Source organism: Sinocyclocheilus anshuiensis, unplaced genomic scaffold (assembly GCF_001515605.1).
Source record: "Sinocyclocheilus anshuiensis isolate Anshui unplaced genomic scaffold, SAMN03320099.WGS_v1.1 scaffold862, whole genome shotgun sequence".
Classification (NCBI taxonomy): Eukaryota; Metazoa; Chordata; class Actinopteri; order Cypriniformes; family Cyprinidae; genus Sinocyclocheilus; species Sinocyclocheilus anshuiensis.
In genome coordinates, this window is record NW_015539882.1 from 248,882 (window position 1) to 267,268 (window position 18,387).

Here is an 18,387-nt window from a genome sequence, read left to right on the forward strand (position 1 = left end):
GCACACAAGAACAGGTATACATACACCTGCTACAATATCACATCAGTACAATTTGATAGAGGATTAGCATGTAAAAAAAATAATTCAGAGCTCCAAAAAAAAAAATAAGTCACTCCAGTGCTAGAACATCCAAACATAAAAACGGAACAAAACAGATTTACACGAAAGTCTCACTCATGCAGTTGTAATGGCTTGGGCCGTCGACATTCGGAATTGCGTCGGCACCAAGACACTCAAAGTTAGCAAAATTATATACATATCAGTTTAAAAAAGGAAAGAGAAAACACAAAAATAAAGTGTTTCAGGATCAGCACTATCCAAAAAACAGTATTTCCTCCCAACAGCACTACTTGAAGTTTTAATCCCAAAATAAAGGTGAGCTCTGACAAATGTTTTTAAATAGTTAATCTCCAACTGATGCTGGTTCATTAATCCCATTTTCCTTGGAAAACAACAAAAGATCTTGTAATCGAAAAACAAAACGACAGAAAGGACAACAAAAATATTCAGAGAACCCTTATGCACAAGTGCTTTTGTCTGTAGGCCCTGATTCCAGTGACAAGCTGTCTGTCTGTGTGAGACCGTGAGATAAGAGAGACTTTTTTTTTTTTTTTTTGAGCAGCCCTGACAAAGTTTTCGTTCCCGTTCGGTCCTGGAAGCAAAGCCGAGGCCCTCAGGATTGGTGGAAGGAAACTGTCGTGCTGCCACTCACTCGTTCTCCGGTGCTCTGATGAGGTTTCACTGTCTCTCTGGGACAAGTCGTCGCTGCAGATTTGGCAGGTGCGGGCGCTGATTCTCTGCATCTGCGTTCTGCCGAGTCAGAAGTCTTGATGTCTTCAGCAGTGGAGCTGAGAGGCCGGGGATCTGCTGATGGCTGCTGTGTTGGTGCCTCCCTTATCCTCTGACAGATCTCTGCGTAGCTTGGCTTCCGGGACTCCTGGTTAAACACAATAAATGAATCAAATCAAATCAATCAATTTAGGTTATCGATTATGCATTATTGCATTGTGAAATGTAAATCATATTGTCATTCTTTGTAACCAAAATGTAGCATAACAAGAGCCTTTAAACCATCTGTGTACATTAAAGAACATGAACAGGATCTTTTATCTAGAAGTCTCTTTTGCTCAGCAAGGCTGCATTTATTTAATAAAAAAAAAATGCAGTAATATTTTCAAATGTTCCGTTTTAAAATATAATTTATTCCTGTGATGGCAAAGCTGAATATTCATCAGCCATTACTCCAGTCCTCAGTGTTTCTCATAATATACTGATTTTATGCTCAAGAAAAATTATCATCATCAATGTTGAAAACCGTTGTGCTGCTTTATATTTTTGTGGAAACTGTGATACAGATTTTCCAGAATTTTGATGAATAGAAATTTCAAAAGAACATCATTTATTTGAAAAAGAAATATTTATAAATTATATACATTTATAAATGTTTTACTTTCACCTTTGATCAATTTAATATGTCTTGGCTGAATAAAAGTATTCACTTCTTTCAAAAAACAAATAATAATAGAAATAATAATAATAATACTGTCCCCAGACTTTTTAATTTTAGTATATATCGGCTGTTAAAGAGTTTGAGCCAATCACAAAGAGCTGAAGGAGCGGATGCAATAAAGCACAACAGTTCCATATGATATATGTTTCTGTACAACCCACAAAGCAGGTGAGGTTTTTCCAAAGTTTTTTTTTTAACTGCTGAATACCTGGTTAAAACACACACACACACACACACACACACACAACTACACTAGCCACCATCAGAGCTTGTTTTTACCATATAAATTTAAATCATGGTAAAACAGCTCAGCAGTGTCCACCAATTGTACCACTTGGTCTCCTAACACTCAACTACATATATAATTATATAAACCTAAATATTCTGCTATAAAAATAAAATATACTCTAATTGTTTTTTACACCCTTTTTGATTCAATTACTAAAAGGTTTGATTCCACATGGTGAGGCTACCTGGACACTTACCGATATTGGATTGCTCAGTGGTGCGGTTTTAGCAGCGGGTGTCTCTGAGCATTTCTCTGCAGGTGTCTGCATCTCTTTAGGTTTTTCTACAGTTGTCGGGCTGTAAAATACAAGAAAAACAAGCAGTCCATATATTACAATTTGTCATTTTCTAGTTTTCCAGCATTTCATAATTCCCCAGAAGTACACTTATAATATTAGTCAAAGTTAGGTCATTTTACATGATTATTTTCTTCTGTACCTTTAAGACTTTATGTACATGTTATTTATGATTAGCTGACCTCATTCTATGTGAAAGTAAACACCACCTCTGCCAAATTGCTGAATATTACTAAATAAGTGTTGACAAGTAAAATTGGGTGTTTATCTCAATGAAATCTTGAAACACCTTTCAGAGTGCTTCAAGCTATTTATTTTGGAATGCCACAAATGAAAATATCCCCACAACCTAACGGAATCCTGAGAAAGCACACCTGTCACTGCGACAGCTGTAAAATTGCTTCAGAAAAAATAATAATAATAATGAGGCTTTTCTCATGATTTAAGCCTGTAACATCCACATAAGCCAGTGAATTATTTAGTTTTCTGACAGTATGCTATTTGAAAGAACATATGGCTGAAATGCCATAAAAGTTAGTTAACATCTGAAATCACTTCCAACACCTTTAAGTGAAAACTGATTTGTCACATGTATTGATTAGTTACTCAGAATAAGAAAACCCACTTTGTAACGGCTGGAGAGGGTGAGTGTTGGTGGTCCACTGGGGTCTGAGCAGCAGGAGCAGGAGCAGCCTGCACAGATTCTTTGGGGGTCCCTGAGATCACACGGCTGGTGACCACATCCTTATTTAGAGGCTGTGGAGAGACAAAGGGGCCTCTGTGAAACTCCTACGGCAAGGACAGCATGAACAAACATAACAGCTGGACAGCAGGAACTAACACACACACACACTTACTCACTCTACAACACTCAAAACACCCAAGGACTTGTCATGGTTATGACTGACAGCAAGGTCTGCTGTGAACATGGCATTCCATGCACGAAGTTAAAATTCAAAAACCAAGAGCATTTGGTAAATTCTCTACAAATCGAAAATATAAGCCTGAAACGTTTTTCCTCTTCCTTTTTTAAAAGTCAAAAAGTCAGTTTAATGCTGCAGCACTCAAACACAAAAGACACTCATGAAAGACTGAATGAAAGTCAACCTTGTCTTTAACTGCTCCAGTGACAATGTCAGACAGTCGGTTGTCAAGGCTGTTTTCAGTTTTTACTTCAGGTTTTAGATTTCCTGCGGCTCCAGGCAGAGGAGGGAAGCTGGACAGACCCAGCTCAAAGCTGGGGGAGGGAGTGCGCTCCTGAACAGGAGGGGGCGACGGTGTTGCTGCTCTCTGTTAAAACACACAGGTTGAGAAAAAGTACAACAAAATGTGTAATACGAAATGTGTACAACAAATTGAGCCCGCATTGGCACATTTATTTGTAACTCTGACTAACTTTTGGCTATTCCTCAATATGCTACATTATTACACAGCACTACAGAAAAACTATTCTTATTGATCAATCGCAGCATACTCAGGCAACTGATATTTTTCTTTTTTACATGGATGTGCTAGTTTTATGTCTTTCGTTTCACTCTGGGTTCTTTTCGCTGTCATAAAAAAGTAACTCAAATCAATATTTCGTGTGCATTTATTTGTTTACTTGGCTGTGCAATAAGCAAGATAATGTACATTCAGCCCTTCAGGCTTGACTGCATATTATATTTTACTTGAAGTACATAGAGTTTCCTATCATAACAAAAGTAAAACTCAACAAAACATTTGTCTATGCAGTGTTAGCTGAAACAAAGCAAATGGCATACTGGAAACTTGTTGTCATCTCTTCTTTTCCTGTATCCATAACCGCCCCTTCTTCAAAAGAAACAAAATCCAATCAAACAAACAACATGGAAAAAATTACCAACATTTATTAAGGAAACTTTTTTCCCCATTTTGGATATGGTATTACAAAAATATGTATGAAATTAATAAACAGCTGATGCAGATGTGCAGCATTACCTTCCACGGCCTGCATTCAGAGAGTAATCGGCTCCATTCACTTCCATTCGTCCACTTCCAACCTGGTCCCGGCGTGGATAGCCCGGACCGCTGGGAAGTCGAGGTCGGCTACCCATGTGATGAACCTGTGGAGGACGCATCCCATTGGGAACTCTCTCCGAAGGGAAAGTAGAGAAAGCAGCAGGGTTTTCCAGCAGATAGGTTAAAAAATACCTAAAAAATACAGCTAACTAACACAAAACAATAAAAACATCATAACATCATAAAAAACAAGATTTTTGAAAATCATGATTTTTGAGTTATCCGTTTTTGCAAATAAACTCTTCATATACAGTATCTCACAGAAGTGAGTACACCCCTCACATTTTTGTAAATATTTTATTATATCTTTTTATTTGTTTACTTGGCTGTGCAATAAGCAAGATAATGTACATTCAGCCCTTCAGGCTTGACTGCATATTATATTTTACTTGAAGTACATAGAGTTTCCTATCATAACAAAAGTAAAACTCAACAAAACATTTGTCTATGCAGTGTTAGCTGAAACAAAGCAAATGTCATACTGGAAACTTGTTGTCATCTCTTCTTTTCCTGTATCCATAACCGCCCCTTCTTCAAAAGAAACAAAATCCAATCAAACAAACAACATGGAAAAAATTACCAACATTTATTAAGGAAACTTTTTTCCCCATTTTGGATATGGTATTACAAAAATATGTATGAAATTAATAAACAGCTGATGCAGATGTGCAGCATTACCTTCCACGGCCTGCATTCAGAGAGTAATCGGCTCCATTCACTTCCATTCGTCCACTTCCAACCTGGTCCCGGCGTGGATAGCCCGGACCGCTGGGAAGTCGAGGTCGGCTACCCATGTGATGAACCTGTGGAGGACGCATCCCATTGGGAACTCTCTCCGAAGGGAAAGTAGAGAAAGCAGCAGGGTTTTCCAGCAGAGTGGTTCCACGTTCTGTTGTGAGTCGAATGTGTGTTTTGTTGTGGTTCCTGTTTGAATGAAAGAATGGTTACACAGCTGTTTTCTATTTTAATATATTTTGAAAAGTCATTTATTCCTGTGATGCAAAGCTGAATTTTCAGCATCATTATTGCAGTCTTCAGTGTCACATGATCCCTTAGAAATAGGGTGACCAGAAGTCCCTTTTTTTATTTTTGGTGTCCCGACTTATTTTGAAAAAATCATGTTTTGTCCCATATTTCTACATTTCTTTATGACTGGGTGATAAGAGAGAGTAGTGGAAGTGTTCTGTCACACAAGAACAGCCTAATCAAAGGTAACTAAGCTTGTCATAGAACAAAATTACCATCCAATCACAATTCGATATCGATTAACATGCAGTAAGTGAAAGCAGGACAGGCGGAATCACGCTGAATTACACACAACAGAAATGCTCTCTCAGCCGCGCGATCCCAGTTCTGCGATCAGTTCTCCTTGCGCCTTAATTGTCAAATACACACAGCTGTCAAAATGTCCATCGTGTGGAGTATCTCACATAAATAGTCGGTTATGGCTTAAATGAATGTAAACAGGTGGGTGAAAACCGGATGTGTGTCAGTATATTACATTCATTTGGCCTTAAAGGGACCAGTCTCCGAAGGGAGGGGAACATGCTCTACTTCAGTATGTCACAGTACATGTTGGCATTCATGGTTCTCTCAATTAACTGTAGCTCCCCAGTGCCGGCAGCACTCATGCAGCCCCAGACCATTACACTCCCACCACCATGCTTGACTGTAGGCAAGACACACTTGTCTTTGTACTCCTCACCTGGTTGCCGCCACACACGCTTGACACCATCTGAACCAAATAAGTTTATCTTGGTCTCATCAGTATGACTGGGTGATCAGAGCGAGTAGTAGAAGTGTTCTGTCACGCGAGAACTGACTAATCAAAGGTAGCTAAACTTGTCGTAGGACAAAATTACCATCCAATCACAATTCGTTATCGATTAACTTGCAGTAAGTGAAGGCAGGACAGGCGGAATCACGCTGAATGACACAACAGAAGCGCTCTCTCAGCTGTGCGCCCGCGCGATCCCAGTTCTGCGATCAGTTCTCCTTGCGCCTTAATTGTCAAATACACACAGCTGTCAAAATGTCCATCGTGTGGAGTATCTCACATAAATAGTCGGTTATGGCTTAAATGAATGTAAACAGGTGGGTGAAAACCGGATGTGTGTCAGTATATTACATTCATTTGGTCTTAAAGGGACAGCAGCCTAATTAAATACCTGTCTGTCTCAATGTTAATCAAACAACAAATATGCTAAATAAATGTATATATGTTAAACCTACTGTATTAGAAAAACAAGTTTATTTAATACTTAATTTGTGTCTATTGCATTTGGCTTATGGTTTGTAATTTGCTTTATTTTTATATAAAAAAAATAAGTGTGTGTGTGTGTGTGTGTGTGTGTTATAATTTAGATATCATGAATTAAAATCTCATATCATGGTCATTTATGTCAATCGTGGTCAATGAATGTCTTTAAGATCACTAGAAAGCTACAGACAGGTGTGTTTAATTAGAGTTGGAGCTAAACTCTGCAGGACATTGGCCCGCCAGTACCGAAGTTGCCCAGCCCTGATTTATTTGAAATAGAAATCTTGTCAAATAAAAAAAAATATTTACTGTCACTCTTGGTCAATTTAAAACATCCATGCTGAAAGTATTAATTTCTTTCTTTAAACTGATACTGTAAATGTATATCAGATGTTTTCACTGTAACAAAAGTACCTGTATCGAGGTGCATATTGTCGCACAGTTAGTGGAGATGTTGCTGATTTAAATGTTGGAGAACCAGCGAAGCCATTAATGAACGCAGGGCTGTGAAATGGAGTAACCTGTTGGTAGACAACACCTGATTAGTACCTCCCCAGATGCCACTCAGATATTCCTCAGAGCCAAACAGGACACAAGGCACTTACCAGAGCCGGGTCCAGGTAGCTCTGCGTAGCTGACCAGCCCTGAGGTGTCACCAGTCTGTAAAGAGGAAACTGTTGCTGTGCTCCATACACAGGTGGGATGTAGTAAGGGGTGTAGCGCTGTTGGACATTTGAGGACACATCCACTGGCCGATACCCATTCTTTGGCACAAAGGTATTGACGGCAATGGCCTTGGCCTTTATTCTAGCCTAGAGTACATTCGTAGATTGACAAAATAACTTTATTTGAAAGTGCGACAAAGGAGAAACCTTGAGTCACTAAAAATAGCACAAAATATCCTTCAGTGATGTCACATATGCTGCGCCGGATGATTTTCTCAATTATACAGTGATGGCGTTCGAGCTGCGTAACAATTGCACTCTACCTTTATCGGCTTCCCTTGAAAAGTTTTCACCTCTTCTCTGAGATACTGATATGCCTGAAAGAGTGATGTATGCCAACATTTAGCAACAGGAAGAGAGCTTATTAAAAATCCTGAGGCAGTAATCTGAGATGATCAAATCAGGGGCAATAAAGGAGACACTTACCAGCTGAGCATCTGCCTCAGATTCAAAGGTGATGAACCAGTTGTCATTGTAGGCAAACTCACAATTGATAAATTTGGGCAAGTTATCGCTCTTAAAGAGCGCTTCAACTTCCTGTAAAAATGAAAGCCAAATGTCATACAGCACAAACATTAGCTCAGAGCATTAAAGATGTTATCGAATAAGAGTGATGCATGATGCATACCTCTAGAGGAGTGGCCTCGGGAACCTCTCTGAGAATTACGATGCAGCGGTTCTGATTGGGCCGCACTTTCTCTCCACATTTGTCCACTTGGACGAGAGGCAGCGCTGGTGAGTCATAAATGCATCATTAAATGTCAGACCCATCTGCTGTGTGTAACCAAACCCATTTTGAGAGTCTAAAACAAAAAGCCAAACTGTGACCCATAAAAGTGCAAAGTTGATGATTTTAGACTCACTTTTTAAGATGTCTGCAATGAGATCCACATCAGTGGTGAGTTTCTTGATTTGATCAAGGTTTGCCAAAGTCACTATTGGCACATACTGGTCACTGTCCATTTGCGAGATGAGGTACATGTCGTTGGCTAGATTCTCCCTGGAAAAGGATTAGAGTCGGGTCACCATCAATCCTACATCAACTCAACATCCTCAAGCTTTTAGGAACATTCACTACAGTTCAAAAGTTTGGGGTCAGTATGATTTTTAATTAGTTGAAAAGTTTTAAATTAATTATTTTCTTCAGCAAGAATGCATTAAATTGATCAAAAGTGTAGTGTACATCCAAACCTACATTTGCCATAAAACTAAGATTCTTGTAAGCATATCCCACATACTCAAATGCTAAATGCTCTTAGTTAACATTTGCATAAGTGTAACATCTCAATGAGATATTAACACAGAACAGTCTGAAATTCACTGTTCTTGATTTAAGGTACCGTGTCAGGATACGTTATGTTTAAAAAAACCTGTGAACTTTGGGTAAGTGCACCCAACAGGACCAGTTACAAATCAATAAGCTGACTCAATGTGATCAGTTGTGAAGATGCTAGTAATTACCTAGAGAGGCAGAACTCCAGTGTTGCCTTCAACTGTTCCCGAAGGTCTTCAAGCTGTCTGGAGGAGTCGGAATCATCCACCCCTGCACAAAAGAATAAAATAAATGATCAATTATTTAACAATGCTATAGTTACTAATCCTTAATGATTGATTGTGCCGACTTGTGTCATAGTAAATGTGCATAAATGTAAACAACTGTAATAAGAGTAGGTTGACAACAATGAACGAAAGAGCAAAAGGATATTACCTTTCATACTGGTGTTCTGGTTTGACACAATGCCCTTCTCACTGGCTGAGCTTCCCATGTACGCTGATTCTGTCTGTGCTGCAAAGGGCAGCTCTACAGATGTAGATACCTGCTGTTCCTCATTCCAGTTCCCTTTGTCTTCACTGTTGTTATAACCTATGGACAAAAACAAATCAGAACCTCTTTAGACTGATAAAGACGGTATACACCAATTTAACTTAAGCACAGTAATTTTTGGAGGTGTACCTCCTGAGATGCAGTTTGATGGGTCATCGGCCGCTTCTACCCATGACTGCTGAGAATCTGGGCAGGTTGGAGCAGAGGCCTCTGGTTTATGCATGTAATTGGCCCATGCCTTCGCATTGGGATTGAGGTCTGAGATCTTGGAGGATTCCTTTAAAAACCAAAAAACATGGGTTATCAATTGGGTACATGATTATGAATCAAAAGCATGTTCAACTATGGGCTGAATCAATGCCTTTACAGTCACGCAACTAAATCAAGGTCAGTGGTCATTTAATATGGATTTAGTGCATTACATAAAATACAAAATCCAAGTAGCGTCTGCAAGCAAATGATGCGTTTGTTTTTTTAGAATGGGCTAAAACTAATAATTTTTCACGATGGCAATCTCACTTAGTAATAAAATATAAAAAAATATATATATTTTTTTTTATACGTCATTTGGTTTGATATTTTTGTTATCCAATGCAATGACATTCATACACTTTTAACTGTGGCTAAAGGTTCCAAATAATTTTAAGGGCTACTGTATAACCAAGCTTAAAGCTGGCTAGAGAAATACTCACAAGATCACAATAAGCATTCTGCCAGTCCCATACACAAGATCCTTCAGTGGCTAACAGGTTATAAGGATAGGGTGCTATGAAACCCATAGAGGTCTGGAAATCCTCTGGGACAACAACAGCGTCAGATTCAGCATCCCGTTCAACATTTTGCATTGTAAGGCTTGCCTCAGAGACAGCGTTGTCCCATGCTGACACCAACGCACATGCCTCTATTTGGTTATCAGAAAATAGGACATGTGGTTCTTTGGCCCACACCGGAAGGCAGTGACTAGAGTCCATCTCATCGCTCAACTCGGATTTCCCAAGAAGCTCTGACACCATATTCAGCATGCCTTGCTCTCCCTCCATTTCATCCGAGCCCTGAGGGTTTTCCACCTGCACAGGAACCGTGAATTGATCTTTATTGAGAAAATATATCTCGTAAGATGGCAAGGTGGCGTAAACATCAACCTGGTCACGCTCTACTGGTAACGGAATTGCTGTATTTACATAAGTAGCTTTATCACTCATATCATCAACAATGACTTTCAAATCAGACTGATCAAAATCAAGAACTCCAAGACTGCTTGTTATAAGTTGGGAAACATGAGGCATGGTAGTTGTCAAGCTCTCAACGGAAGTATAATCACTACTATGGCCTTGTACAGCGCATGACTGCACACCTCCAGTTTCAAGTGATAGACTTGCAGTACTCACGATAGGAATGTCAACAACATCTCCTCTGATTTCCCCTGTGTCATGAAGGTCTCCATGCTCCTGAATGGATGTAACTGAAGATCTCTGAGTGTCACTGGCTGGATGCTCTGAAGAAGAGTCCAGATACTGGCAAGTGCTTTCCCTTGTGCAGTTTATTGGCAATGAAGAGCAATCAAATTTCTCCAAAACATCAGGTTGGCATGGTGGTTGAGAAAGTGTTTGTACATCACTGCTAGCAGAACAAACAGATTTCAAACAATCATTGTTGTTATTCCCATCATTTAGGCAATTAAGCAGCTCTACAGTAGGTACGAGTCCCTGTGGTTCAAGTTCTGACATTTCGGTTTCACCATCATCTGCACACAAACAAATCTCAGCCAGTACCTTCTGTTCATCCTCACTGAAGCATTTGCTGGCAATATGCATCTTCTCATCATGTTGTAAACAAGTCTGTCCTATTTCATTGTCCATGACTTGCTCTTGTGCTGCTGCCGGCAGTTCGCTTCCCAATCCCACCTGTATTAAATAACTCACTGCAACGATTTCTGGATGTCCTTTATTACAGACATCATTGTGTGATGCGTTTACAAACCAGGTGGCATTGCTCTGGAAGAGATCTTCCTCAACAGGACAATCAGAACTGGGTACAGGTACAGAGTTTGTGTGAACGTCATCAGAAACAGAAGAACTCGAAGAACTTACATTGTGATAATCAGCTTCTTCAGATTTACCAGTGACTTCCATCAGATGCTCAAAGTTCACAAAAGCATTTGTAGGAAGCCGAGATGGACTCATGTCACATGGTTCAGCATTTGCAAAATTTGCATTTGGTTCTACATTCTGTTCCCTGGTTGGACTGTCACAAGATTCTGACACAATCTTTGTCTGGTCAGTGGGAAAAACACAGCAAGGGTAAACGTGTGTACTCAAAGTCATGTCCAATTTGTCTTCTTTTGCATTACAAGTGAAATCTAAACAAATATCTTCTGCATGAGATGGACTGCTCAAACTCTGAAGTGCACCAGCAACCTTGAACATGCCAGATTCATTTGTCTGCCCTTCACTTTGCAATTTACTGCACTGGCAAGGATTCAGAATGACCTCCTCCTGTGTTGCTATTTGCCTTGGTTCAACTCCAACTCTACAACAGGAAGGTGATTTTGACAGGTTGTCTTCTTTATCAGAAGTCAGTGGGGTTTCAGAGCAAAACTTTACATTTTCAATGTCTTCAGAGGCATCTTTACAAGAAAACCCTTGGTTCTCGGTCTCAACTAACTTTACTGATGCAGATGTGCTGACAGCTGAGAAAGCTTGAGGCATTTTTTTGAGAACGTTCTCAGTAAGGGTTTTCATGGAAACACACTGATCTGATTCCATGATAGCTACGTTAAGGTTTGGAGACCTATCTGCTGTGTTTCTAGGAGAAGAAATGAAGGAATCAATATTATCTGACACAACAGGTTTCTTCGCCACCTTTAGGTTCATTGATTCTCTATTATTATCATCATTTCTGCATTGATTTTCCAGTTCTAATTCATCCGGAGGACCACTCAGATCTTGCTGAGGGGGTCTCAACATAGATTCTTCAAAAACAGTGTTATGCATGTTGAGCTCAGAACCACTCTCCAGATCTGTGGCCTTGTAACCAGAGCTACTATAAAGATCATGGCTGTTAAGTAGGTCAGCAGGTTCCCCCTGTGGCAATGCGGTATCTGTACTTGACTTCAACACAGACATCTGTCCATTTTGCGCCAGCAGATCTGGGGAGGGTTGATCAATGGTGTCCTCTACAGCAGTAGAGGGAGAAAGTGTGTTCTCTGTATCTGAACAAAGAGTGGAAATGTCATTTTCAGATAAAGGCTTTTCATTTTCTTGAGCAGGAAATGGTTTTAGAAGATCTGGGAGAGCATGTTCTTCATTTGGAAGTGCTAAATTTACAGGTAGACTTGTCGAAGACCCTGTCTCTGAGGGACCTTTTTCTGTTTGTTGTGTTGCTGTAATTTCATGTGAAGGCTCAGAACCCGATATTGTGTAGTCTTTCGGGAGTAATGAATTATCAAACAAAGCCTTTTCAGAGACAGCTGAAGCGTTTGCGTACCTGGCTGCGTCAGCTTCTGTCACAGGCTGGTGCCCACACTCGCTCCCGAGATCCTCTAAATCAATCAAGCAGATGCTGTAGAAACTCTGTTCTTTTTTAAAGCCAGTGATCAACAGTCCAGAATTTACGTCTTCTGAGTCATCCAGATTTATTGAGCTCCTAGAGTATTTATTGAATGGAGGGGTGGCATGCTTTGGAGTGAACACAGGTTTTGATTGTACATCCCACAGGGTCATAACTTGTTCCTCTTTTGCAATAACGGAGAAACCAGAGTGTTGATCCTCTAAAATGCATGACGGACTAACGCCCAGGGTATTTCGTCCAAAGGTGGTGTTCTCACTCTTGCCATCTCTAGTTAATTCTGTGGAATTCTGTTGACCATCACAAAACCATTTTGCTCTCATTTTGGCATTTTCAGCTATTCTCCATTTCACAGAATCCAATGTTTCAGGATCCTTAATTTTGCAATTGTCTCTGCCGTCTCTCCCTATTTCACTGGCATTTCCTTTCTGGACCGCAGCCTCGTGGATAGGTGGATCGCTGACAGGTGGGTCCCAAAATGCCATTCCTTCCTGTACACTGCTACCGCCCTCTTTAATGAGGTTGAGACCTGCTGACAAGTTTGTGGAGGAAGCATTACAACTGGTATCTAAAGCAGCGTTCACCTTCCCATTTTCAGAAGGCTTCTCGCCGGCCAGATCGGCGACAGGCCAAGCGCAGTCTCTGACGTCATTTGCTGTGGAGCACTCAGGAATGGCTGCCTGAAGAAGACTTGTTCTCTCGCTGACCAGGTTAGGGTTCAGTTCTTTGCTGAAACAACACCCCATATTTTAATTTGTGAAAGGACACCTATGCAAACCGGTGAACAAAAACGAGCTCCTCTCACAAGCTCCTCGGAGAGGGAAAGAGAGACAGAGGGGCACGCTATGGCTGCTTACCCCCTCCCCAGACCCAAAATAGCACATTTAAAATTATACAGCTGACTCACATGGGCCCATCACTCAAATACGAACTCTCTCCAATGATTGGTGCTTCAATGGACGCTGCACTTGCATTGTATGAATGGGATCAGCAACTTGGCAAGGTCCCAAAACACAAGGGTGGTTCACACAAGCGCCTGTTAAGCCCTTTCACAACGCCCAAAGCTGGGCGGGGTGTCTCAGTTATTTCGCTAGTAGGTTTTTATTCCCTGATCACAATTACATAACATACTTCAAAAGACTAACCGGAGATATGTAGGTTATACTTTACCAAAAGGGAGATCTCTTTCTCCTTTGCTTCCTGTGACTGCTGCACCTGTGGCTCCACGATAGTTTTTCCTTCCTGGTCTGAAGTCATGAGCTGTCCAGGTTCTAGCTCCGAACGCAGAGCTCTCCAGACCACCAGGGAACTGTGGATGACGAAACAGTGGAGACAAATCAATTACAAATCATTTACAAAATCAATTCAAATGACAACATATACAAGGCAACCTATAAGTGGGGAGCATCACAAGTAATGTGTTATAAGATTCAACAATATTCACAGCACAATATTCATTAAAATTTATACTATTTATACATTTATCAACCGATTATACTTATACTTACACTTCCAATATTGTTCAAAGGTTTGAGGGATTTGTAAAATAAATAATACTTTTATTCAGTATTTGACAGTAAAGCGGTTACAAAAGATTTCCATTTCAAATAGATGCTGAACCTTTCATTCAATATGAAAAAATTTATCACAATTTCCACAAAAACATTAAGCAGCACAACTGTTTTCAACTTTGATAATAATGTGAAATGTTTCTTGAGGACCAAATCAGCATATTAAAATTATTTCTGAAGGGTCATGAGACACTGAAGAAAGACTGGAGTAATGGCTGCTGAAAATTCAGCTTTGCTATCACAAAAATATAAACTACAACCATTTTAAATTTTAATAATTTCACAATATTACCGATTTTTACCGATAAGAGATTATTTTTTAAAAACACTTAAGTCTTAATGACCCCAAACATCTGAACAGTAGTGTGTATACATACACACACACACACACACACACATATACATATATATATATATATATATAAATAAAAGTGCTGTCAAACGATTAATCGCATCCAAAATAAAAGCTTTTGCAACCCTCTACAACTTCGGACTGGTGGTGGTGCTTTTTTGGTCATTCAGTGTTTCTGCACAAAAACAAAAATCGGGAAAAAACTAACAAAAACACTGATAAGATAATGATACACATTCTACTAATAAGAACAATATAAAACGCACTAAGGATTAATGAGCGAAACCGACGGCGAGTCGTGCGCCTTCACACTAGAGTTCACGGTACGTCAAATGCAGGTGCGTTGCACATCCATTGAGATGTACTGAAAAATAGCACAGATCGCTTGAGTCAGAGAGTGTTCGGCGAGTAAAAATATATCTGTGCTAAACTTATACTTAGCCTCCAACTTACACACTGGCGAGTAAAATCTGAGAATGTATTAGCCAGTGGCTAATATTAGACATAATTTAGTCGCCCAGAGTTAAGATTCAGTCGCAATGTAGAGGGTTACCAGATGAATATTTCTTAAAGCACTGTTTTACTCACCAAGGGTAGCTGCACAGGATCTTCTTGAGGAACAGAGAGGCACTTTGGGACACATTTTGGTAGAGCTTACTAAGTTCAAACTTGGCTGCCTGAATTCTGGCCTCTGTCTCAGCAGGGTCATTCTCAGTAAACGGCAGTCTCCCGCTGAGCCTGAATGGTGTACGGCATGACAAAAGCTTCGTGTTACACACTAGAATAGTGTTCATGTCAAACATAATCACAGCCACTGACAGCTCACAAGCTCCAGAGAGCTTCTGGAATGCGAAGACAAAACGCAAGAGACAACACACAAATTGTAACAATACAAATGCTCCCACTGACATAAGATAGAAAACTGGTGCGAGTGATTTACTCGCAATGTAGAGGGTTGTTTTGTTTACATAATATGTGTGTGTAATGTGTATATTTATTATGTATATACAAATACACGCACATGCATGTATACATTTAAGAAAAATATGTTGAGTTTATACATTTAAAATATTTGTATATAATATCAATTATATGAATATAAATAAATACATGGAAATATTTTCAAAATAAATACTGTATGTATTTATATATACATAATAAATATACACAGTATACACACATATATTATGTAACCAAAAACTTTTATTTTGGATGCGATTACTCAAACAAATATAAACAGTATATAAACAGTTATTCACAACTGTTTATATTATAATATGTCATTTTAAAAAAAAAAACTTAATACAACTCCATTATCATTTTTTAATCAAAAACTTCTCGTGTTTATACTTACAGTTTTGACAATATGTACAAATTTTGTCAAAACTGACTGCCCCCCACCCCCACCCCCCACTCAATCTGCACAGTAGAGCTGACTGGTCAATATAACTACTGGGGAAAGCATCTCTGAATGAGCTGACCTCATAAAACCTACAAACACTTAACATGCTAAAAAAGGAACTGTCTGTTACTGAAAACTGTTTGAAATACCAGATATCTCAAATTGATTACGGTCTTTAACAGACTGCAAGACTGCATTCATGAGAAACCCATACTTTAAAACAACTTTATAGTCATTTAAACAAAATCAGAGTAAAAAGCATCTATCCTGTAATCAAAACAACTGTTATAAAATACTATATAGGCACATTTGTGTAAACAAACATCAATAATGCATATACATCCAAAATAAGATCATTCTACCACGTGCTTTAACAAAATATTTAATGCTCTTTAAAATTGAATTAATTACGCTTCTATGGGGAAGATAATATAATCATTTAACACCTACTTGATCGTGTTAACATTAAAAAAAACATACATTTGATTTGTCAACTGCGAATGCTGACTCAAGACAGTCCTTTCAAATGACACATGGAGAATGTTTACATTATGACAGTACGTAAATATGACAGCACCGCAATGCATAACCACTTAAAATTAACAATATTTAAATGCCTTTGTTATACAACGACATGTAAAAACCATATGCAAACTAAATTATGATTTAAAATTACATTAATGTATTGGAGATGTCAAATCAACTCTATCCATATGTCAAAGCACATGAATGCTGCAGGCCAAACCCACAAACACACAGAAAGCTGCGAGCTAAATCAGCAAAACTATCCTTCTCTATAAAGTTAACTGCACACGAACATATCAAAACAAACTTTAAAATCCTTAAAATATTCAACTATCAAACATAAAGTGTCAAACAGCGTATTTTAACAGAAAAACAATAGTGTCCGTGTTAGCCTACATGCTAAAGACTGGCAGATATTGAGGAGTAATACAGCTAGCCTGTACAGTTAGCGCAAGCTGTTAACTTCAAATGGCGAATAAACCTTTCAGGTATTCATTTTTGGATCAAATTACTGTCTAAAACTATACAGGGATGAAAAGCGTGATTATATATGCGCGATCATCGCGCGTACGAGTTTCCACTCACCTGTTTCTGCTCTCCGCGCACGGGAGACTGTTTGCGGCCCGAACGTCTGACTTCCACGGACAAAACTTAGAAAACAAATCCGTGCAGGAAACTTTCAAACCACCACAAAACCTTCAACAGTCTCCAAATACCACCAGCTCCTCGATATCAGGCCTGATAATGAACTTTAAAGGTCTGTTTGGTGATGTTTAAATGACTGGCTAACGCTTGTTGTCGAGATGGTAACAACTCGAGAGTGAATGTGTGTTATTCTTCAAAACGGCTGAAGTCTCAGTGCGAATACCGCAACTAACTATAACTGTACGTGCTCGTTAAACTGCGACATGATAAGGAACGGAGCCACACGCCTCTTCCCTCTCCGTGTATTTGTGTCCGGAGTTGAGCTTCACTCTCTCGGCCAAACCGCACCACGAACTCCCGCCCAGAGCCGCTTTATTGACTAGCCCGCCCACTCTCCACTGCGGCCCTTTCAATAACTCAACGGCTGTATCTTCTATCCGCGTTTGGCTGCAGTTCAATTAACGCTGTCGATAGGGAGCGCTATAAAACAACGAATTGTGAGTGCTCTGACGTCCATAAAATTAAAAAGTTAAAAGATTTTTGGTAGTTATGGTATTGAATGAAGGCATAAGGTGCTTAAATTTAAAGCGAGTGACTGCATTTTGTGTAAACAGAAGCTTTTTTATTTATTTTTATTAGCTACTTGTCCATGACCTCCTCATAACAGACCCTTTTTACACTGATGTAAATTATGTTGGTGCATAATATATGTACATGTGTTTAAATATATAAATGATTTTGGTAAAGGTGGCAGCAATGGTAGCGCTACATCTGATAAGGAATGTAGTTAATCAGGATCTTCACTGAGCAGCGTGCGACTCGCGTGAGTGTGAGTGGATGGTCTGGCTTGTATTAAAAGATTCTGTGCTTCCGTTTCATCTGCAAGATTTTTCGGTTGGTTGAGATAGACTACGGATACTGATAAAGGCCAAAAAGGATTTATGATCTCATGTGAATATGCTGTTGTTCTCAAACCTTCTTAGTGCAAGAATTCAAATGTGTAAGAAGAGTCATTAATAAAAATTATATATCTTTTTACCTGTCCACCATCCCAGTAATGTCTGACTGACTGAACAAAGGTGTAATAGTGAGAAATGAGAGGTAACCAGGAAAAAGAGAAAAGCTTTTAAATATGTCATAGTCATCGAACATTTCTTTAGGCTATTTCGTAATATTCTATTTTAGGCTTATCTATGTTTAGAATGGGTTTAGTGGCTGTACAGACACCATAATGACCTGCAAGCCATCAGATACAGATCTATGTGCAGTTTGAGGGCCAAATATTGCCAAATGTTGTTTAATGCGAAATGCAAACCTTTATTTGACCCTCTAACTTTAGCACTTTCTGTTCTATTTTAATTCTACTTTATCTATATTTATC

The 18,387-nt window shown here is 39.2% G+C and overlaps 1 protein-coding gene across 4 annotated transcripts; it reads right to left on the bottom strand.

Annotated features, from left to right (window-relative positions):
* Window positions 1-244: 244 nt before the first annotated feature.
* On the bottom strand, window positions 245-17,370 carry LOC107685433 (la-related protein 4B-like). Of its 4 annotated transcripts, none has more exons than XM_016482008.1 (18): window positions 16,947-17,370; window positions 13,682-13,820; window positions 9,074-9,221; window positions 8,828-8,983; window positions 8,581-8,662; window positions 7,983-8,119; window positions 7,748-7,851; window positions 7,546-7,656; window positions 7,383-7,436; window positions 7,000-7,206; window positions 6,809-6,915; window positions 4,964-5,058; window positions 4,054-4,204; window positions 3,858-3,903; window positions 3,202-3,384; window positions 2,720-2,850; window positions 1,996-2,095; window positions 245-937 (listed from the first exon to the last, which is right to left on the bottom strand). In XM_016482008.1, exons 2-18 carry the CDS (start codon window positions 13,766-13,768, stop codon window positions 674-676), a joined length of 2,163 nt encoding a protein of 720 aa, XP_016337494.1. In that variant the 5' UTR covers window positions 13,769-13,820; window positions 16,947-17,370; the 3' UTR covers window positions 245-673. The 4 variants fall into 4 exon arrangements, with proteins under 4 accessions (XP_016337494.1, XP_016337492.1, XP_016337495.1 ...); XM_016482006.1 differs by having other exon boundaries at window positions 3,858-3,906; XM_016482009.1 differs by lacking the exons at window positions 3,858-3,903; window positions 4,054-4,204 and adding an exon at window positions 4,617-4,662 and having other exon boundaries at window positions 4,813-5,058.
* Window positions 17,371-18,387: the final 1,017 nt, after the last annotated feature.